General features: G+C 33.3%; 1 protein-coding gene across 1 annotated transcript in view; it reads left to right on the plus strand.

The window, feature by feature from the left end:
• Positions 1 to 24,534, plus strand: part of LOC131853749 (membralin) — a 107,746-nt gene extending 83,212 nt beyond the window's left edge. The window contains exons 10-11 of the mRNA XM_059204774.1: positions 16,172 to 16,271; positions 23,333 to 24,534. Coding sequence (XP_059060757.1) covers positions 16,172 to 16,271; positions 23,333 to 24,091 — 859 coding nt within the window. The 3' untranslated portion in view covers positions 24,092 to 24,534. The remainder of the gene's footprint in view (positions 1 to 16,171; positions 16,272 to 23,332) is intronic.
• The last annotated feature ends 459 nt before the right edge of the window (positions 24,535 to 24,993 follow it).

Raw genomic sequence — 24,993 nt, forward strand, 5'->3', positions numbered from 1 at the left:
GATTAAATATGGCGGTGGTAAGTGTTACTTGCATCGCTCTCGCCATTTCTCGACACCGAGTCCTCAATTGGGCGCGCTGCACGTACATTGAGCTCGATTCACGTCACGAACACGGCCGTTTTGTTTGCGCTTCCACTCGCTTTAATACGTAATTTGTTGTGAATGCCGCGAAATTGGCACACTGACAGCCGCCTGCAATTGAAAACGTATCAACTGGGAAACAATCGTGTGGGACCTACCCGCTGTTGCCGCTAATATTGTACTATGTTGGTAGAGTCCCGTTAGCAAAATCTACAAATTTAGTCTATTTTACGTTGAGTATCTCAAGGGGCAAGAAAATAAATTCTTAACAACAAATATAGAGATTGATCCATGCACATTGCACATAATGTGCATATGTATCATGCATGTGTATCTCGATATTTGCATTGAATTAATTTTGTTAGTTAAACTCTATAGTCTGAAATATATTTTCATGAAATGATTCATATTTAAATAAATACTTGCTTTAATTAATCCCAAAATTAGTTTGTATCTAAAAATTATAAATATTTGGGATTGGTTTTTTGAAATTAATAATAATAATTTATAAATAACCCAGGTTAATTACTGCTGCGCTATCTAGTCCCACGGTAAGCAGTTTTTGTGTTACGGGTACTAAACACAATACAGGTGATATAAATCTATGTATTTACATACTTAATTACTTACTATAATACTTTTTTTTTGTAAATACATACATAATTTGAATAGAAAACACTCAGAAAGTACTTATGAATACAAATGTTTGAACCGCGCGAGGAATCTAACCCGCGACAATTAGAAGTAAAGCTGTGTCCTAAACAGCTAGACCACCGAGGCCGTCGTATACCAAACTATAACAAAATAATGAACAACACTAATATTATATTAATATTAAAAAAGAAAATCATACATAAAACTTATAGCAACCGTTCTACGAATACTAGTATGCATATGGTATAACAAACAATCATCTAAAGTTACTGACACATTTTTGATAGAGTGCTCGTAACATGGCACCGAGGAGGTCACTACACTTGATAATAATATCGCAGACGGGCCCTTTTGTGCGGACCCGGCTCGGAAGTAGCAATTTTTCCATGACATCCGGCTCCCGCTGTGCTTGCTGTCCCCTCCACACGCTTACGCGCCATTCCTGCCCCGCCAACGCTGCATAAAATATTATGTTCATATTGTCCAAAATGGTTAACATTTACCAAAGAATCTTAAATTTATATTTCAATATTCATGCATGTTTCAGTAAATATTAATGTTTTATTTTAGTTATTTTATAGAATTAGTTTATAAATAATGGTCTCAGTAACTGATGTAAATTGATTCGTTTTCACATATTTGAAACTCAGTAACCGATCTACCAACAAACTACAAGTGCTTTCTGCCTCCGTTTCAAATTCTAAGAGAATACTTTCGATTAATTTCAGTTGTTCGACAGCTCGTTTTAATAATTTACCCCAAATTGTGTTGACTTTGCATCGGTAAATGCTTAACTGGAACTTTTAATTATAAACTTTAAGTTACAGACCTTAAGGTGCCGTATACTTTGTAATAATAAACAGTTTGTGCCTATTTCACCCCTTTCAATTAGTTTTTGCGGAGGGTGTGCGCAGCGGTGTAAATACACAAACGTACTGACTGTTAAATAACTCTCAATGGACAAATTATTTTCAGTTCTCGCTAACATTTGTAACAACTTCCGAAGCCGGTTCAATAAAGGCCTCTTACGAAATATCCATTTAATACCTTTAATGGGTATTAATTCGCTCCCTAATAATATTATTATTTTGATCTGGCTCATTTTACAACGACTAATTGATTCGCGTAAGTTTTGTGTATTTACATAATATATCAAATATTTTATGGTATCTTTAGGAAATTAAGTCTCATCATATTTCGTGAAGCTATATAATAAGTCTCAAATCATCTCAAAGCTATATTAATATGCTACAGAAGTTATTATGAAGAGTTAATTTTCTCGTATGAGTTTCGTATAAGAAGAAAATCGGGTTGGGTACGGTTTGTGGCGGCGAGGATCAAGGGTAGTCATGGCGATGCCTCGAGACCTCTCGCCTCTGTTATTAAGCTGATCTCAAACAATATGCCACAAATTGAGTTAACTCACTAATAATGGTGTCGCGAGTGCAGAGAGCCGAGTCGGCCATTGAGGACGAAAGCAATCTTTCCTCACCCTCCCCTGCGAGCCTCTATTACCTTTTATTCGATTTGTCGAGATTAATAGCTAGCAAGCCTGTATGTAACCACGACTGTCCCGTTATTTTTCTGAGCACTGATTGCGTTTTTTGTGATGTCGTGAGGGGTGTAATATGTGTATGATATAAAAGGGTTTTGGTAAAATGGAAAGATACGACCGAAAGAAGCCAAAGGAAAACGAAGTTTATAAAAAATGTTTTTGGACCGTGGAACAAGGCGTGTATGCGGCTTCCACAGAGCAGTAAGAGTTTCCGTAGCCGGCGTCAAGCTATGATTTCAATTACCGTTTGATGTCGTTATTTCAGTTATGTTTATTCGGGATGTATTTCTCCATTTTTTACTTCATCCTTCCCTCTTATTTGTCCGTACAAATATAGAGACGTAGGTGCGCTACTGAGGCTCCGTAACTGATATGTTTGGCGCGGCTGAGATGTTTGAACAAGACGCATCTAGCAGCCGAATGGAATTGAGTGGAGTTACTTTGAGGACCTGCCTGTCTGGTACATTTTCCTTAAGCTGTTCTCAAAAGATCTTAGAGTTTTCTGCGGTACATTTTCAAATGGATGCCTCTTTCAGAAATATACTTATCGATTTTATGTGTCTAGAATATTATATAACAATCAGTAGGTGGTAGTAATTTTTATTATCAGTGTGTATCGTTTTGATCCTTCTCCGATATTTAAATAATTTTAATGATAATCCAAGGGATATTTTTTTTTGTGTCCATGCTTTAACGCTATTTCCAGAACAGACTTGTTGCCTCTTCATAGATAAGCTCAACTGTTTCATTTCGACATTGAACGAGACTATTTAACAAACGAATTTCACAAAACTATTGATTCGTGAAAACAATACGTGTTATTTAAAAAAAAAGCTTATATATGAACCTCTTTTAGATATTTGTAATATTTTTCATAATAAGACATTTTCATAAAACAAAGAATACTATATCTTTTTCAGCGATCGCTGCACTAGACGTTTCAACACTTGAAATGGGTTTAGTCTGACATTGTTATAAGGGGGTTGGTACATGTGAATGAGAAATAGTGATTTACCTTGGTGTATTTTCGCTCCCATAGATAATGCTATAGTTTATTAGTGTCACATTACATCGCATCGTCGCCGTCCGTCGCGTCCATTGTGCGCTTTGTGTGTGACATTGAGAACTTAATGGACTGCCACACTCGGTGGCGCGAGACACATCATCGTAGTCAATGGCGACACGTTAGATAGATAGATAATATTTTTTATTTGTAGCTTAGTACAGACGTATAGGCTTAATTATAATATTACATAAGAAGTATAACAATCCAGTATTGGTAAATCTGCATGTGTGTGCTACAGCAAACTGGTACATAGCTCAGTGTGTACCTATTCTGCAATTTGCAATTCTGCGTTTGCTTATCTACAAGGTTTGCCTGTATCATTTAAAATACAGAATGTATTGAACTGAAGTTAATAAATTAATACTAATTTAATTTCAACATGAATTTATATTTCTGTATTCGATTTTATTCGAATTTTTAGTGCAGAGATTTTGTTATATATTCTTAGCAATAACTACATATTTGTTGGTAGATTTGACTTATCATATGTGTCTTTAATAGGCTTACGTAAATAGAAATGATTGATTTGATTAATTAATTGCTTGATGTAAGACGTGTCCGTCATAATAATATTGGTATATATAAGGTCGTAACGGGGTTTATAAATGAGTGTAATTTGATTAATGATTTGACTTTTAGATGTTTTTTAAACATTCTATAAAAATTTCAAAAACCTTTCTTTTTTAGTTTTCCGCGAAATTCTTATTGAAATTATTAGTGTATAGTATAGTAATACTATTGGAACAGAGTAAAAATATTCTTTTTCAGATGTGTCTTTTTACCGCCACTTTAAAAAAAAAATACTATTAATTTAATAACACGATAGACAAACGTATCCTGTTTGTCATAAGCAATAGGAAAGAATGCGTCCGTTTTCAGTTTTGTAGTTTCTTAGCAGTTTATAAGAATGTGTACATACTAATTAATAGTAATTATAATGTTCTTATAATATGATTTACTAAGTGTATAGAAAGAGTAACAAACCATGACAAGCAAGCTGTGACAAGTTGGGTGAGACAAGATATATACGGCGCGGTGCAACAGGCGTGATTCACACCACAAGATTGCAAGCACCTGGGTCGCAATACTTATAATATACAACTAAAATGAACATCTATCTCAACTACACACGACTCATTTTCGCAAGAAATTCTTGAATCGAATCCAAACATGTTTTGTTAGACAATTTTCGTGTTCTGTAAAGTGAAGGCAGTAAAGAACATTTTTGAAGTTCTGCAATTTTGTTTATAACATCCTACAACAATATTTTACTAAGAAATAACAATGCTCCGCTTGAGCGCAGAAAGCACTATCGCAGTGAATTAGAATAGTGGAACCGATGCTTCATCATCGCTACAGCTTGAAATCTGACATGAAATAATCTTGAGCATAAAATGGAAGTAGTTTCTTATAGTTCTTGAAAAATAACTTGTCAAGACAATTTAAAACATTTTACATTGCTAGTACAAGGCAAGCCACACAGAACTTTGTATTATGTTTGAGCTCTTTTCAAACAATATTTGAATTTACAGGTTGAGGGATTTAATGTGGCTACAAATTAAGAATTTATTGTAAATGTGAAAAAAATGTCTGTTGTTTGTTAGTTAACTTTTCATGGCTAAAGAACACAATATTCATATATAATGTCATATCGTAGGCATACGTAAAATTTGGAAAGTGAAGGAATGGTATAGGTTGGTGGTAAAACTGGAATAATATGTTCTTAAAATGTATGGTTTTGTTAAGAATTACCAATTACAGAATAATACTTAATGGAATACTTAAAAGTTATTTCAATTTTCGGTTCTGTGATATATAAAAGTCCTATGACTAATGTAGCATATCATAACACGTTCTCCAGTGGACTGTTTACTGAAAATCAGTCAAACTATATACATCTCTCTCTCAACTTTAATAATGACTTAAGAATTAAGTAGGTTCAATAATTTATAAATAACTAATACTTGGCAAACAAAGATGTATTTTATTTAGCTACAAAACAATTCTAAGTTTTCTAAGTTAAATTCTTCAACACGCTTTGGTACTTAGAAATTTAAAAATGAAACTCAAAAGTTTATACAATACGTGGGAGCAAAAGTTGGGCTAGAGTTGTGGGATTCCTTTTATGAGAACAGGCAGGTCCATAAGCTCTCGCAGGTGAATTTGGTACAACTTTTCATACAATAAGCGACAAATATGAGAAACGTGAGAATTTCAATGTTGTTACTTTTTGTTTGTATGAATGGTAACGGTCTATATTCGTTCAATCCTCAAACAATACTTGTTGTTTGTATTGACAAAAATCTTTTTTAAGTTTCTTATATTGGAATTTGACTTCGTGCGGCATTAGGGACGATCTAAAATACTACCTTGATATTTTAAAACTTTTACAATACTAAAACTTTGTAGATGTTTTAATGTTGTTCTTTAGAACATATTTACATTACTTCTATGGTTACATATAGTTTATTTGATTTATAATGAAAGTGGCATTATATTGCGTATAGTTGTTTATAGTGATCGCATTACCTCGTGCACTGTTTACGAAGCGATTTCAGATTTACCTTAGATTTGTTTTTATTTGGAGTGGTAATATCGAATATTCGGATATCCGAAATACCGGCGGCAATGGAAAATATTATGATAACCTGTAGGCAACGCAATATAAACCATCCTGCGAACACAATACCTGTTCCAATGCTGAAAGTAAACAAGGATTGTGTTTCATTTCATTAGCGGCTGACTTATGTCGGTTCACTTCATTAGCGGTGCTTTTAATGAGATTAAATTATTTGCAGAATATCGCGGTCCCTATCCCAGATTATATTTCGCATTAAAATTGCAAGTTAGTATGCAAGTATATTTATTAAATCTTTGTTACGTAAATTAGTAACTAATTAACTGCGACTGAAGTGAGTTTAATTTTAAGTTGATTCATGTGAAAAAGATTAAATTTATTGCCGTTTTAGTAGTTATAAATAGTTCTTCAAATATGCAGCCCGGTGACTAGGATAACATAAACATGATTAAATAGTTAATGCCTAGTTTAAAACTCACAAAGACAAAGAAATGTAAAAACGGATACCGAGGAAATAGCTGAAATTTCTCAAACAAGAGTTTTGGGGTAGCCGGATTACTGGTAGCGGGGTGTATCCGGTGTCCGCTCCGAGTGCTCCAGCCGGGAAATAATGCTATTTCCGATGAGGGCCCGCGGGGCGTGTCGACAACGAGATTAGGGAAAAAAGACGGGAATTTAATAACACCACAGACACATGTCTTATGGCAAACAAACAGCGACGGTCCGCGCCCGCCACGCCACGCCACGCCACACTGGGATTTGGTCTTTAATTAATTGACTTCGAGCAAAGAGTTATCAATGCTTTTCGATCTACAAATAATTTTATATTAAAACGGTGTCGGTATGGTCAATAAGTAAGAACATTGCACCATGCTATTTCATATCAAGATGTTTTAAGGCATACCCAGAATATCCATATATACCGACTTGTAAAAGAAGCATCGGTACAAAAGAAGACAACTTCTGAGTTAACCCAAATGATTGGATAGTGATATGTTTGTTTACGACGAGACACTATTTTAAGTCTTACTAGCATATGTATAACATTGCGAAAACAAAAGATGGTGGTTGGAGTAATAGTTCAAATTTTAATAAAGGCGAATAGTATTATTGAACTACAAAATATAGCACATTTTTATAAGAGTACGATATGTGATTTCGGTACCCGACCGGTCGTAGGGGCAGAATGGTTCATGAATACGAATAATCGTTCATTGTCCTCTAATTTTTATAAAGATAGAAACATTAAATTTTATTCTGCATTTTAAAACCTGTTAGAGCATCGCTTTAAACGCCAGACCACGGTATTGGCACGTGAGCGGTTCAAAAGCGGAAATGCGGTAAAAACGTTTCGTGATCCTTGTGCACGTGACCACCGCTCCATTCTGCCACTGTGAAGTGCCGACAATAAGTTAATTTAATAAGCTGACTATGGACAGCGACAAATCGTGCTGTTTCACGCCCCATCGCCACATTAATATCCCTAATTTATGATGATTTTACTTCTTAATCGGTAATGAATAGCGAACTAGCGTGATACGGTACATTTTCTTATTTTGCATTATTAGACACAGTCACTTCTTCTAAAAAGGGATCTTTTATTTTAAAGTTAGTAACACAATATCTTCTTGAGACTGTAATACATATTTTTCTGTAGATCTCGTTGTATCTAAAGATTAGCCAATTAAGAGTTTCTCAGAAATTGGTATTAGAAGCTAACTACTAGTAATATCTTATACAAACGCGGTGTCTATTTCAGTAAGACTTAAGAAGTTTGGCAAAATATTTGAAAGGATTCTCCATTTAATTCGGGTCTGAGTTAAGAAACAACTTGAGTAGCGATCAAGTCAGACCCAAAACTACACGACCAACTTCTGTATAACTCGGTGGAATAGAAATGGCGCAACCCGCTCTCAAGTTCCATGTCTTTGTAGTGGTGTTGACTTCCTTGTGAGAAGCCAAGTGGCCGTGCCAATTTTCACGCTCGCAGTTTCCCTGTGAATACAATTAAAATATATTAGTTACATTATAATTACATTATGGATTTTAGATATATAAGGTATTCAAGTATATCTGTATTCGAAATATTGTATTAATGTTTTTATTTAATGTATTTTTAGGGAAATTTTTACCAGGTATATATTATACTTAAAATAATAATAATACAATCCCTGGACAATTCCCACAGCGCAATCTAATTCCATGCTAAGCAGACTTTGTGTTATGGATACTAGACAACTGATATAAATACATAGATACTTTTTTTGTAAATATATACATAATATACATAGAAAACACATCACATAATCATATTCATGAATACAAATATAGGTAACGTGTGAGGAATCGAATCCTCGACCTTCAGAAGTGAAGTGGTGTTCTAAACTGCTAAACCATCGAGGCCATCGTTATAAAAACTTTATATATTAGTGATATGTACCTATACTATTTAATGTTTGCTTCATTTATGTTATTTTCACCAAAATCGACTAACTGCATATTTATTGTTTGAAATTTCCTTTTGATGACAGATGTACCTCGGGGAAATTATTTGCCATGTTTCGCTCCCTCGCCTTGCCCTTACGTTTACTCTTCTTATTAATATGTCTTTTAATTTAACTCGCTTCTTATTTCTTAGTAATCGTGAGTTACATAAGGTATATCTTTATATTTTATGATAAAAGTGTATTGTCTGGAATTATTACATGTCTTATACTAATTATCTCGCACTATATATATATGCCTAATTTTTACTCTACTTGTCCTGTCCTAAATTTATGGTACCTAAGCAGGTATACGCTTAATGACATACACACATCTAGAGACAGAACTTAGTTTATCCACATTTCAAATATATACGAGGTATTTTCCCGAGTTTAGGTTTATTGGTCGAAGATCTTACTCCTGTCAACAACTCATTTGCGCATATCAAATATTATTAATGATTGTTTCCACAGATAGAGTTATTTAACAACAACAATTAATTGGCGTAGGTAGGCTACAGGTAGCTACTACAGCCTATAAACATTTACAGCACTACGTGCACATTGACCGACCGGTTGAAATTTATCAATTAGTTTTCTCAGGTGACCACAGAGCCAAGAATAATTTCATGGTGAGCCAAATAATTATACTACTGTACAATTATTATAAAGATTAAAGTATTTTGGCATAATAAAATTACTACTGCTTTTTTTGTTATTTTATCATAAAAAACCAACTAGACACAATTGTCTATTTCTGAAACACATGTAGTCCAAACATTTCAACAAATTGTACAATTAGTACCAAATTATTTGTATCGAAACTACACTATGTCTCGATCTAAGTCGGGAAGGAAGGAGCAAGTTTGTGTGTTGAACCGCATTTGTCGAAGTCTATCGTAACTTTTCCCCCGATTAGCATCGACACCAACTTGCTCTCGAAATATCGGCATTCGAAATTCGCTAGATATGTGCAAACACGACGCGAGGTGGGAAAACTAACTCTGACATCCATTCATACTGAGTATTCGATGATTAATTTTAGCAATTGAACTTGTATTGATGTGAATAAAGTTTAATGTTGTTTAATATTCATATATTAAATACTGTCGTATTTGTGAATAGTTGAAGAGCAACAGAATCCTTCGGGAGAATCTCAGGAATAACAGTATATATTATGTGACAGCATTATTTTCTTATTGCATAAAAATAAAAATAGCTGTGGATGGAGATCAGATTGCGAAATAAGTGATAATTTTGGATTTTTTTTTACTTATTGTACTCATTATATAAACTGGATATTTTCCGTAATAATATTATATACGAGCTCCTATAATTCGACGCTATTACTAACATCTTGGTCACGGGTCGACTGGAGATGGCGGTGGATGTAAACATTTATTATTTGCTAAATATTATAAACCAATATGAAATATATAAGTACATAAATAATATATAATATACGGTGTCATCCATTCTATGAAAGGGATAAACATTCCTACGCAGTCAGAACACGGTTGAATCACGTTTCAGATATATATATGCGCTTTCTTAGTTTATTTTCTACGTATACCGTCCACCACCGTTATGATATAGTATATATTCTGTTTATAAAGTGTACAATTATAAAGAAAGAAAAGTTTAAAGCTGTGTGTTTTTTACATGTATTACGCGGTACTTTCGAATGAACTGATTCCAATATTGTCACTCCATAGAAGTCTAGCATGTAAATATTTATTGAATGAACAAATAATGCGTACAGAAAAGTAGATTGATTTTGCTTGCTTGCTTAGACAGTTATTTAAATAAAAATGAATAATATCAATATGTATGCTATTTAATATGTAATGTTTGTAGTTCGATCGCTTTAATAATACTTAGTAATACGACAGCATTCGTATTATCGCTAGCCTGTTGTTATAGTCGCGAGAAAAGCAGTCGCGCGGAATGTCCGCGGAATTTCATTTCGTTAGTGGCATGCTCCAACTGGGGTTGCGGATTCCAGCGGTCCAACTCTACCTACTCGTAGCATCCGTATTTTGTTTCATTCAACTTTGTATAGCCAAGTTGGGGTGTGAACCATTCATAATTTTCATATTGTACGACGTAACAGTGTTTCTATAATGCTTTAAGTATTACAGTACATAAAATATGCGCAGCGTAGGTAAGCTTAAGTAGATACAGGAAACGCAATTTGCGTTAAAAGGAAGACTATGTAACCTAATTGTGCTCATCTTTTTATATTTTTCAACAGTCCATTATAATTTGAGATGAAGTCATGTAATATTCACAAAAGGAATAGCGAATTTGTAATTGAATAGATATTGCATAGTACGTTGCTCTAAATAATATTTGTTACATGAGATATATAACATAATTTTCTTCGAATTTAAGATATTAAGCATAGTATTAATTTATATAGCAAAATGTAAATTAATAAACTGGACATGATTTTATATGTTCTTTGTCAAAATTGTAAGGTCTGAAAATTTCTGATATTGTATGCTTGTACAAAGTTGATATTGAATGTCTAATAATTAAAGCATAAAGAAATCAACATATATTACATTCGATAGTGTTATTCCTACGAATTTCATAAATGCCAATATTTGTTAGTTATTTTGTAAAGTAAATATTTGCAATAATTTCCAATCATATTCTAGAAACTCAAAGTAAAACTCACTCAATTAACTACATGTGTTGCCCCATATAGCTAATTTAATTTAAGTAGTGTCGCAATTTTAAGAGTTACCTGCTATCGGTTTTCTTGTATGGTGGTGTTCCATAATTTTGAGATGTTGAGTTGTGTGGACGATGCCCGCTATGTGGACGCTCGCGACATCGCTGCCTCCGTCGCAGCAACGGCAGCTGCTTTCCATAATATTGTGTTATACTTTATCGAATTTGCATGTTTTTACTGAATAACATTCCTTTGGCGCACTCGAGATCAAAGGCCGAGGCGAAAGTGATTTCGCACTGAGTTAGTTTAACAAGATTCAGTCTCGCCCCTCCCTTATCCGGCTTCTGAATAATTTTGATGGTAATAAGGAAAATTGTAAATGGGCATTCGACTCTTGATATTTTATATAGGCTCCCGGCGGCGAGCCTTTTCTTCTGTTTGCCTATTATTATAATGCTACGAATTGCACCACATGGTACCTTTAAAGATTGTGCAGTTTTAAATTGCATATTTCAAAACATGAGAATATTACACTAAGTATATTCCGCGACGCGGTTGTAGTGAAATATGGCGTATTAGTATGTTACTTGCAGATAATGTGACTATACATAGCCTATATATGAAAGAATATTTAAAATAGATCCTGTATTTTATTATAAATCCACTACAAATATATCATCAAAAGTAAAATCTATCATCTTTATATGTAATATAAATATAGTATGCTGTTTGTTTGTTTATTCTCTTGTGATGTCATAATAGTTAATGTATTCTTTTTATCTGTTTATAGTCGTAGTTATTGTATTTTAAATAATGTATAATGATAGAATTAATAAATTATTATGAATTATTGACAGTTTTATAATGAGTCAAGACAGTTTCAAACAACAATTTTCTTACCTGCTTATTTAGTATTTTTTATTTATACACTATGTTACGTTTTCAACGTTGTGTAATCATTGTAAACAGTAAAAACTATTTGATTTCAGAGTATGTATTTAAAATTTTCCATTATCCGGCTAATGAAATATTTATAGGCGAAATAACATTAAGGAAACACCGTTTGCTTCTTTTTTCACATGTATGTTTAATGTGTAGGTAATCTTCGTTTGATGTCGTTCAAAGGAGCGACGCCTTCGAGGCCGCTTAGCACCGGACACTGGATTCGCTTGATTTCCTCCCCTCGCTTTAAATTATTCGCAGGCGTACCCGTGAAATTGTTGACTAAGAACTTAATCGATGCATCACTTTTTTTTCTCTGTGCCAGATGTTTTTACAAGCAACATCTTATGTAATGTTTTCTTTTGTTTCGTTTCTAGTTATTTGTATATTCAGTCTTACTCAGTAAACAGAGCATAAATACTGATTAAAGTTGGGATATACCTTTATACAATATTAGTTATACTATATTAGTTTTATATTTTTATAGTCTTGTATTATCTGTACCAGTAAATATATTAATATTTTCCCGAGGCAGACTTTGTAAAAAGTCATCAGGCAGGTACCTCAGTTTCGTCTATTGCAGCTGCTGTCTAAAATGTGATTTGATCATATATTTGGGAATGAAATTATAGTATAAGAGACATAACATCTTAGTTCTACGAAATAGCAACGCATGTGTGCTATCAGAGGTGTCGCATGATGACGTAATGTCTGTGGTGTTTTTTATGTATATACGCGACGTTCACCGCTTACCATATGTTAGACCATTAGTTTGTTTGTCATTCCAATCAAACAGAAAAATAGATAACGTATTGCTATATTTTCTATCCCTAAACACGACATGCGATTCCGTTTTCATAACTTCCACAAGCACGATCTACGAGCACGAAAAATTATAAAAGTAGTTTACGGCGGTTGATCTCTTATACAGATATAAAATAAACTTACCATTACGATAATTTTTTTTAATGTACGTGTTAGATATTTGAAATATTTATACAATTTATACTCCGTACGTTTAAATCTATATAATCTTAATGTGTTCATCACTACTACGTAATTAATCGATATATACAGGGATGCCAACCCTAAGAGAATCATCGTACATGTACGAGATTTTTGACCTTGAGTACGAGTACTATTTCATCCTTGTACAAGTTTGTGCGAGTTTTTTTTTCTACATAAATCGGATGAGAAGGTTAGTAGTCCAAAATTAAGCTATTATACGACATTTTATCAGATCTCTTATTTGGTCGTATGAGGCCAAATAATTTAATACTGACAACCCTATGAACGAATGTGTATGTAGAGTTGGGATTAATCACGAACGACTAATTAGGGAGTGTTGTGTTCATATCAATATGTTAATCGTAGACTCTACGTTTATTCCATATTTCCATATAACGTAATAAGTCTAATTTAACTCTGTTAAATAACGCACATCTAATATATAGTATTAATGTTTACTTGTTATTCATTTATGTATGTTGGGGAGGTTAATCTTATTAGGCGGTGTCGCTTGTAGGTTAACTAACTATTATTGTGCTACGACACAGCTGTACTTGTAATTATTTAATTCAAGTATCTGGTATTCATTATGTATTATTATATATATGTAATTATATTTATTTACTTAAATTTGTGTTAATACACGAAATTTATTATGAATAAGTACATTTCAATATTTTTATATTTATTGTTTCCCTGTACCTCTAGAGTACGATTTCCGCATGCCAAGTCTCAAGAAGCTGTAATATTTTTATTGTTGCAAGTCAGAAATGTATAAGAAATATTACAAATATGTTTTTAATGTAAAGTTGCTAGGAGAACAAAGAACAATACAATTTCAAGAGGAATAAAACTGTAGGAACTAAGTAGCTTAGTAATAGAGTCTACCTCTTATAGAAAAAGATCGTAGCACGAGCTACGTAGCATCGTAGCACCGTAGCAAACGTTTTTATATTTGCATTGACGATTTCTTAGAATTAGAAATAAATAACCGCCCATTGCTGTCTTCTACATTGATTTATGTAATAACTTGTTTTCTTTAAACATAAGTTTGTGTCATTATATCTTACTAGCTGATTCCCGTGATTTTATATGCTTATTTTAGATAGTTTATGTTCATCATAAATTTCATTATGATCATTTTGGCCATGGAAAGGTAACCAGATAGCCATTACAATGTATAATATTAGAATGAATTTAAGATTTTTATATTTTGTATTCTTATCGTATCTTACTTTTAAGTCTTATGCTCAAAACAAAATATCATATAACTCTGGATGTATCAATGTTGCATGACATCACTAACAAAAGCTTGAGCCTTATAAGAAAGAACCGGCAAACGTCTGCCAACGACAAAGCACGAAGCGACTTCCTCTTACACTTACTCCACACAAAAATATATCTCACTGAATATCGATTTCAAATAAAATTGCAACCTTTTCAGATAACGAGGTGACATTTCCCCTTTTCCGGGCCCGTTTGTCGCCCTCCTCACATTCGGAATTTATCCACCGAAATAAGCAGATAACGAACCTAATGATACCTGTACAATAGTATATAAGATTGGCCCTGGCTATTGTATGGCATCTATTGCATTTCAAATATTTATAGATATGTATATTTTAATGAATAGATTAAGTGAACAATCGAATGAAGTCATAGGTTACGTCTAAATAAATAACGTTTGTCAATATTCGAAATATGAAGTAATTATATTGCAGAAATTTTCACATTTAATTGTGTCACAGCAAAGAGTAGTTGATGATTGAAAAAGTATTTTCATATTTCGAAATTATAATAAATTGAAACGTGAAAGTTAAAATAAAATATCGACTCGTGTTTTTTGTGTAAACGATTCAGATTTATATAATACGATTTATTGCTGGATTGACAGGTTGAATGCAGAATTTATAAAAAAGGGAATCGATTCATTCTTTAAAATTAATTTACATAAAGCCATTTCATATATCAGCTTCGACAATTTGCAGTTCATATGGAGTTACAAAATGGTCGAATGAAATTGTACATTTTATTTCTTAAGATCAGTACATTCTCTCATATTAAGTTTTTTATTGTACAATAAAATATTAGAAACAAACAATTTTCAATGGAGAGGTTACAAAAATAAGAACTCTAGGTCCCGTAAAGGTTACCCTATTGATCGGCTACAGGGTGTAGAATATCATGAGAACGGGCGCTCCATTCAATAAGCTCGTAATGATGTCCACCGATACTTGTTGCTGCACGACACCACGTAACTAGATAGTCCCAGACAAAGGTTTATGGATACCGGCTTACAAGCAGTTTATGTGCGGTACCAACGGGTAGCGACTACTTTACTGTACCAGACAGCTGCGCGAACATATTGCGATTTAAAGACACATTCCAACTAAGTAGCAGTAAGTAGTTTGGTTAGCTTATTTTTATTAAAGGTTTTTTTTCCGTATGCGTTACTGTTAGTATAATAATAAACCTTCTTTCTTCTTATTCTTTTTATGTCGTATTTAAGAACTAAACAAGCTGGGTGGATTGTAGAATTCCCTAATTTTGTTCGAACAATTAATAAAATATGACTTTTTAATATTAATTGATCTTAAAAGAGGCATGACAACACAAGTTCTGTAATAATTGAAATATTTGTCAAGATAATGGTATGACAGTAGAACCTAATATTTGAATATGTATTTTTAAGGTGCATAAACATTTACATAGTTACCATTTACACGCCAGAAACAACATGATATGTTGACATATATTATTACACTGGATAGATATATATTACATGGGGTAGACTGTATAAAGTCGTATAAATAACTTTTCTCTTCTATTTCAGCTACCAAGCAGGTTGCTTTGTTAGGTGTGTTTCGATTGAGGGTGAGATATAGCAGTGAAATTACTGGAGAAGGAGGCATAATATTCTAATCCTCCAAAATGGCAGCACATAGGGCTACATGCGTGAGATGATGTCCGTCGTGCTGTTAATATATAGACGTCGTTTACCATTTATTACGAATGACTAACAAGCTAATGGTCCGCCCATTAGCTTGTTAGTCAGTCCCATCAAGATCATATATTAAGGAAATTCATAAATTTAATACTGACCATTATTTTTCTTTGTCAACAGATTCTTCTACTTATACCACTACTCGTTCTACGCGTATCACTATCGATTTAACGGACAGTACAGCAGTCTTGCGCTTGTCACTTCGTGGCTATTCATCCAGGCAAGTATAGTTCTATTCCATTATTTTATTAATTATTGGCTACTCGCCACGGCTCAAAATCCGTTGCGTAGTTTTAAAAATTTAAGCATACGTAGGGACAGCCAGTGACAACGTCTTTGTTTTATACTATGAAATGATTAATACCAAATGACGTTTTCCAGTCATAGACTATCATAAAACGGCCGAAATTAAAGAGGAATTACGTATTCCGAATAGTTCCAGTTTTCGGCGTATTTTGTTTTGTTCATTGTTAATATACAAAAGTAAGTATTAGAAAATAATAAAGTACAATAAAAAAAATAATCGCAAAAAAATTCTTATGAATTTCAAGATATTTTGACCCCTGTCCTCTTCGTTATACGCTTGCAAGACACCCCCGTCTCTTGTATGATGTAACATATTTTGCTGTTTTATTAATATTAGGGAAATATTTTTAAATTCATAAATTATATTGTGGTTTAAAATACGTTAACACAATATACTGAACCCCTCTGAAACTCGTGTCACACAAAGTCTATTTATTACTTTTTACTGAAACAGAAAATAAATATATTAAAAAAACATTTACGTAACTCTTTTTACATTCGTTTTTAACATAAGCCCTGTTTGTTTGCCCGGAGGTCCGAGCACTTTGATATCCGTCGACAGTCGTATGCATGTCAACTTTAAACTGTAAACTGTTTGTACGAAGCAATATTGGCTTTTCACTGGTCTGTTTCAGTTATTAATACTAGTGCTGTGATCTTATTTGTTCGGTGCATACTGGCCAGACTGTGAATACTATGTCTGTTTGACAAGATATATTATTTTAGTTGTACATATATGTCATATAGTCATTGCTCCCGGGGATTTCACTATAATTTTGCATTCCGGTAAGATATTAATACTGATGTTTAGTTTATTGATATATTTTACATTCAACAATTACTTTCAAGACCACGCCGTTTTCACAAGATCCTTAGATATTAGGATTGTTATTATTCGTTAAATTGAATAGTATAATGTTAGTGGTATAGGTACCTACACCTCGTATCTCTATGTTACTCTGATTTTAAAAGATCAGTGCTCTAGTTGTTTGCATGTTCTTCTTAATTGAATGTAAATAATGAAATATGCTTTAATAATTAATTTAATTATAAAAAAAATGTCGTTAATAATTGCCATTCTTAAAATGCAACCAGACCAATGCAAAACAAGGACTTGCATTGTGTGTTGTTTCAAAAATTAACGAATATTGATCAACAAAACTTAGCCAATTTTAAAACGATTTTAATTCTTTTTATAAGCTATAGGTATACGACCCAAATTGATTCTAGATTTCTAATAAGTATCAATTTCTCTAACAATCTCTGTACCATACATACACATGGAATAAGTTTTTTAATGTACAGGAATGGAAAAATTAAAGACATCAATGTATTATACTTAATGTATTTTTTTGTATTTATTATTTGTAGAAATATTAATGGTGTAAAGTAATGTTACTAATCATATGTAATTGTCTTATGCCAATTAATAATATAATCTTTACCAGTAATAATCAAGCTCGGGAAAACTTGGTAATAGTAACAGAACAATTAATCGACCAATGTCTAAGAGAAATAAAAAATTCCACACGTACAATATTTGATCACAAGTGCACTGTTATCATTATTTTTAAACAAAAAGAAAAGCTCGTTGGTCCCAAGACGCGAACTCGGCTCACGAGTATTTGTCAACAAATCACGTCCCCATACGTTATTGTGACCAAGACGCATTTGACGGTAATCACCTCCACAAAACTCAACTTTAGTGGCACAGATATAAAATATAACATGCGATGTGTAGACAAGTCACTGGGCCATATCGCGTGTTCCGCTGATAACGTTAGTGGCAAGTTTTTTACGAAAATAATTTCTGTTCCCGAATTGCGTCATACATGTCGGTTTTCTAAAAGGAAAATAACTGTTACATTAACTTTATGAAATATCATTGCTCAATGTAGCATTATTTGTGGAGAAGGATTTTTATTTGGTCGTCGCATTTATAAGTATTCTATACTAGATAGTTTTCGCGCCTTTGTTCGCGTTATAATTATTGATCGGAATAAAAGTAGACTGAGTTACTCTTATATCCCAAATATATCATTATAAATTGTTAAGCTATTAAGATACGAAAGCTAAGCAAACAAGTACCTTAAATCATTTAGGGTATCCCGTTGGTATCAATTATTTAATAATGTTGCCATAAGTTAACGGGAATACATTATATGAAGAGAATACAGTATGAAGTTGACAGATCTTCCTAATACAGTAATTCGCGGGTCACTCCTAATTTACAAAAGCTATTTTGGTCTTAACAAGGTTTTTGGAGCAGAACCCATCACCTGTACAAATCCTATTAGGACAAAAATAGCTTGTTACAATTCTTTTAACGTAAACCAGTTTGACAGAAATATGTACCGAAATTTATTTATTTATTTGCACAACTCATTGCATAGGTTTAATATCTATTTGTGTATCTAATATTACAACACCGGTTCGGTAATAGAGCATTTACAATGCTGTCTTTCAAAAATAATCTTAAAATATTACTGTTGTACTAATACTACTACTAATGTTCTGAAATTATTACCTTTTTTTCATATTAAAGACTAATAATAATAATGGAATATTTTTCGAACTCGAAATCGAATCTTATCTCAGTTTATTATTAGATAACATTTCATCTAAATTTTATTGTTCATCTGGGGGTTTGGCCATTATAAACTTTATTATATTCCTATTAAAATTGGATTTAGTTAAGTTAAATAGTTATATACAGGGTAATATAAACAACATTCGTGCGTGTATTTCCCGTACGCCCGGGGCACTCGTGTCCGAAATGGACGGGGATTTTGACGACATGACGATATAGTGGCAGATCTGACTTATGGCTGCCGTAGCAAATCGTCTTATAGATGTTGAGATTGTACTTAAAAAGCCTTCCGCCTCCATTTGCAATTGAAGTAGAAAAAAACAAAAATTAATAAGTATATTTTAACATACAAATAATCATGTACCAATACTGTCTCACAAAATATAATACATAGATATACTCTTGATTATCCTCATGCGTAAATCATATATATTTAAATTAATATCAGCTTCATATCATTCACCGAGAGACGAAATAGATTCATCGAATCGAATAAATACATCGAATATTTTACTATTCATATTAAAAATTTAATTTACTCGTAATTTAAATTAGAAATGATTAGAAACCCTAGTTAGAGATATATGTCAAAGGACATAGGTCAAAGGAAATTATTAGTGAAAAGGCATATGAACGAATATAAAGGTGATTGCTGACGGACGATGGTGCAACGTGTACCGTAACGGAATAGACCCGGTGTCGATTTCCGGCCACCTTGCCGTGCGGAAGTTAATAACACGCCGCGGGACCGGCTGTACTCGTCTCGCATAAAAGGGGAAGTACGCGAAAGTATTGCTCAATATTAGAGATAGGAAATTATACTGCATATACTATTTATTTCTAAAATATACCTTTAAGTAAGTTCGCCCACGGAGTAGCATTTAAACCGAAGAAAGTACTGACTACATTTATTTAACCATAAATCTTGGTCAAGAGCTTAGAGTGTTGTTAAGAAAAGTTTCCTTAAAAACTATATTCATATCTATAGTTTTGTAATACATTAATTACATTTTGTAAGTTGTGTAAGTTCTAACGCTATGTTATTATAATGATTTTTCAAAATCAATAAACCTTACAGAGGTACTTCCATATATTCGTATATATATAAATAAAAGTTAATTCTTCGGTACGCTCAGCATCCCCGGAATGTTTGGGCTTGTCCCCTCCATGTATTCTATACCTAATAGTTATCCGTGCCCGCGGGGATGTTCGCTTTATTATTCTTTGAGCTCATGTTATGTATACGAACATTCAAGAAAAATAGAAATAGACATGAAAGTCACCTTTATAAATTCTGCATTTTGTATCAGCCTAAAACTAATCCTGTAAACAAGGGTGCAACAACGGAATAATGAAAACGGGATTGTTAGATTAGAAACATTGGAGCAGAGGAAGGCGCCAGCGTGGCAGGCGGCCGAGGCTCGTTGGATTACGGCGTTCGCAGGGCGACGTCGAAAAACAAGAAGCCCCTCTGGAATGCAAAGTGGGGGCTTATCTTATAATCATCGAGCGTGTCAACTTATTAATAAAAATCATATTTCATGAGGTTGCCCGCTCCGGGAAGACGCGCTGCGCATAACATCGGCGCTCGAGTCCACCCAGCCCGAATTGTGCGTTATTATTAATTTTAAACCGTCGTAACAAGTTGTTGACAAGAGGTTCAAACTAGATTTCAACGTTAAATTAATAATTGCTTAACTTTCCATCAGCTTTAATGTGCTTGCTGTTCCGAAATAATACAGAAATGCATAGACGGCGAGTAACTCGTGAGCTTATGTTACTAAGCTTTAATGGGCCTACTTCGGCTAATTTCTGTCAAGTCCTAAATCAACAGAAAAGGCCCCGTCATCATGGAAACGCGCTAAAGTGTTGTAATCTTCCAGATCTCTTGCAAATTATAGTTAAACTTAAGTTAAACACTCCCGCCTGCTCACAGTGTGGAGTATTTTCTACCTGCATACTTATAAAAGATGTTGGAAACGATGTTATGTCACTTTAAGATAATCACTGACAAATTTAATGGAATGAAATTATTTAAAAGACGAAATGTGATTAAAAGAAAGAATAAGTTTCGTTTTAAACACTTTATACAATAATTGTTTTTTTGCAGTAAATTGATTTTTCTATTGCAAATAGCTTCATTCGTGTTACTTAAAGAGATCGGCACGCCTTGTGTTATAGGAACGGTCACTAGATTTATGTGCTAACATGTTTTTACATCCATTAAAGTAATTAGTAATTGCCGTTTGCAAAGTACGGCGTGTACGTATCCAACTTTTTAACAAGCTTGTTATTTACGTACATATATCTACGTTCAAATAAATTACATACGTGTCTATATACAGACATGTAAAGTGAATTAATTACGTTGTGTACAAATACGCTCGTAAACGATTAATCCTAGGTGTCATTGAAGTTAATAACGTTTGTGTTATTTTACTGATCAGTTGTTAGTTTATCAACCATTTGCATTTCATTCATTAGTTAAGGACTGTGGGGTTAATTTAAGTTTATACTTTGGATGAGTAATTTGTTCTATATATGTGTTATGTATATATTATATATGTTATACATATATAAGGCAACTATATTGTCATTTATAGTATGCTCGTATATAAACGTAATTGTGTTGCCTATATATTAAGTTATATATAACAATGTGTGTGCTATATAAGAAGCCTTGATTTAAGATTTAAGTTTAGTCTGAATATGCCTTTTTTATGATTACTTATTTTATTACAAACGCATTCCTAATCTTCGTTATTAAAGATAGTCAACGTATTTTTCTTATAATTTCTGCAGTCTCGCTTCTACGTCAAGATTAGTTTAATGAAAAGGGGGTGTTTCTGAAAAAATGTCTCGCTGAATGCCCGAGCGTCCACTGTTTTTTCTTTGCATTTTAAATCAAAATAACATTATTTTCGTCAGAGATTTTCTACCTTCTTGGCATAATCAACGCGCGGTCCGCAAAGTGTTTAAGGCAATTTTGCGGCTAAAAATTTATCATCACAAAGAGCTCTCTGCCTTTGAAGTGTTAAATCGTTCCACCAGTTTTTTAGTCCTTTTACACTTGTAGCAACCTAACTCTAGAGTATATAAAATATATGATGTGCAGTTTGAAGGTCAACACACTAGAGATAGTTATTATAGTACAAGCTTCATTAATAAATCTTCATATTTAGAATTCAAGACTTCTTACTGAAATGTAAATTCAATATTATGTATAACAACATCTCTGTTAAATGAAAAGCTAATAATTCCTTTGAAGAGATCTGATGTACCGTTTACTTTTTAAATGAATAACGACATACTTTTTTAAGAATTTATATAGATACTTATATCTGAGCAATCTATTTGATGTGAAAGAAACTGAAAAGAAATAAATATACCATTTCTGAGTCAACGCAAACATTCTACTTTGTCTATCCAAGTTAAGCCTACGTAATCTGCTACAAACGATCTGAAAATTGATAAAAAGCCCCCATTTTTTTCATTCACATACCTATCTAACAGGCCTAGCGGTAAATCTCAAAGCGACCGATTTAATGGACGCATAAAAGGGCATCATCTCTGTCCATTAAATACCTTTTAAACGTTTGATCCTTTTTTATATTTACTGTGGCGATGATCCGCGAACAGATTGGGTAGAATTGGGTCGTGTTAATTAAGCCAGTGTAATTTACACATGTACACCCTGTATTAATTGTATGTCAATTTGAGTAACTTTGATACTCATGATAATGATTTAATATTGAATTTTGGATTGTACGATTATAATGTTCGATTTTATTTCTATATAAAAAGATTTTTTTTTAATGTATGTACCTACTACAACTTTTAAACATTGAAAAAAATATTGATGCAAAATAGATTGTGCAAATTCTTTCAATTTTCTGGCACGACGCACGCTAAGAATAATAAATCATGAAGGTGTCGCAACTTGTCTTCGTCGGTAACCCGTTACACCGCCACTCGGAGAAAATCAAAACGAGGGGATCAGAAAATATAATTTCAAATAAAAGTTGAGTCGGGGACGGTCACAAGTTTCTTAATTAAAACTTACGTCGGACATTGCAAGGGGAGGGAACTTTGACCTAGAAATAAATAAATAAAGACGAGAGAACCTGCAACATCGTCACGAGCTACTCATTTATTTGTCTAAAGGAGTTTTGCTCAGTTCGACGAACGTGTCTCATAATCTCCGCCCGAACGTCTGTGGGCATCTATAGCAGCCGACTGCCATTTCCCGCCGCCTGCTATTGGCGGATTATCTTGTTAGCGTTTATTTATTGCCATATATTTCCTTAAGCCCCATACAATATCCGATATATCAAGTATATTTTGTATTATATTACATTCAATAATTTGTTGTATTTTTGTTACAGCACTCCATGCTTTACTTTTTCCATCATTACGAATTGCCTGTCATACTACAGCAAGCACAGCTCCAACAACTTTTAATGCGCACTCATCGAGGAATGGGAATGATGGGTCTAGCAGGAATTGCGGCACTGGCTAGTGGTGCGGCTTATCATGATGCTCCTGGGACCGGCACTCAAGCTACACCGCCGATGACTCAGTCTACCACGCAAACTGTTCAGAATACAGTACAGTCTACAACTCAGACATCACCATCAGTGTCTACTGCACAAACTAATACAACTCATACAGGTGATGTTGTCACTTCGATAGCAAGCCCACCAGAAACGAATGCAATGGGTACGAACACTCCAATGGCTAATGACAATGAAAGTATAACTTTATCTAATGAAAATATCACGAACACTGACAAAGATATTTCTGTTACTGTTACCAATGGCGACCGTGCCATACAAATAGAAGAGATTGCAAGAAGGAACGCTGATAATGAAAGCAAGTTACGGTCTCGTACCAACGGTGGTACACCGGGTTCGAATATTGACTACGAGCTTATCTTGCCAAGTGTAACTCATCCTGAAAACGTTAGTACAATTAATGCTCAAATTGAGCCTTTAACATTAGACCGTAGACGAAAGGAATCTGTAAATCTAAATGACGGTTCTACCAGCCAGCATTTGGTATCAAGTAGTGAACCCACAGCATCGACAGTGACTACAGACAGTGAAGCATTTACTACTGTCTCTGAAGTTGTTAAAAAAGATTAGAAATGTTTCATTATCACAATTGCATTGTACCTACAATTATGTATTTAGCTGATTAATAAATTGAAGCTTATGTGAAGACATGTAATCTCAGTTGCTCTAAGTTTTACAAGTTTACTGTATAGAGATTACTATAAAGACTTAAATGTAAAATAACTATTGTAATGTCACAATCGAGATGTATTGAACAGCGGCTTGTGTCCAAATAAAATATATAATTTACCTTTTGTAGGTAATTTATCGTATTTATACGGTGATTGTAGTTTTTAAGATTATTCGGTGACGTCGTCGCCGGCCATGTAAATATTTATATATTACTGTCTTCATTAGGAACGTATTGTGTTGCATACTATATGTAATTTATTACTTTAATTATGCTTTGTAAACAGCAGGAGATATGCATACTCTTATCAGTGATTTAGTTTCTTGCAAATAAATGTTTTCGTTCCCATATATTTTATTATTTATGGTACCCAATTATTATTTTCAGCATTCGCTGGTTGGAGTAATTAGACTGAATATTTTAACCTCTACATTAAAAGAAAGACACCCCTCATCTGTTATTCGTTGATACGTGCTGTTGGCTTTTCGATTAAACTATTTGTTTTATAGTACATGTGGATTTTATAGCACTATGTGAATAAGTAATTTGTTTCTTCTGTACTGTTTCTGAGTAACTAACACTGATGATGAACTGATGGTCCATGAATAGAATAGGTCCGATGAATTCTAATTTCAACAGAAACGTATCTCATCTAGTACATAATTGCATATATCTCAATGTCCGAACGTAGCCACAAATTACTATACATTACTTTTCAGAAAATATTCAAATTGAATTTTGTCGCAGGTCTTTGATATCATAATTTAATAATTTATTAATTATACCTACATTTATTTATGAG

Source organism: Achroia grisella, unplaced genomic scaffold, assembly GCF_030625045.1.
Source record: "Achroia grisella isolate CSIRO2021 unplaced genomic scaffold, CSIRO_AGI_Agris_v1 utg906, whole genome shotgun sequence".
Lineage (NCBI taxonomy): Eukaryota > Metazoa > Arthropoda > Insecta > Lepidoptera > Pyralidae > Achroia > Achroia grisella.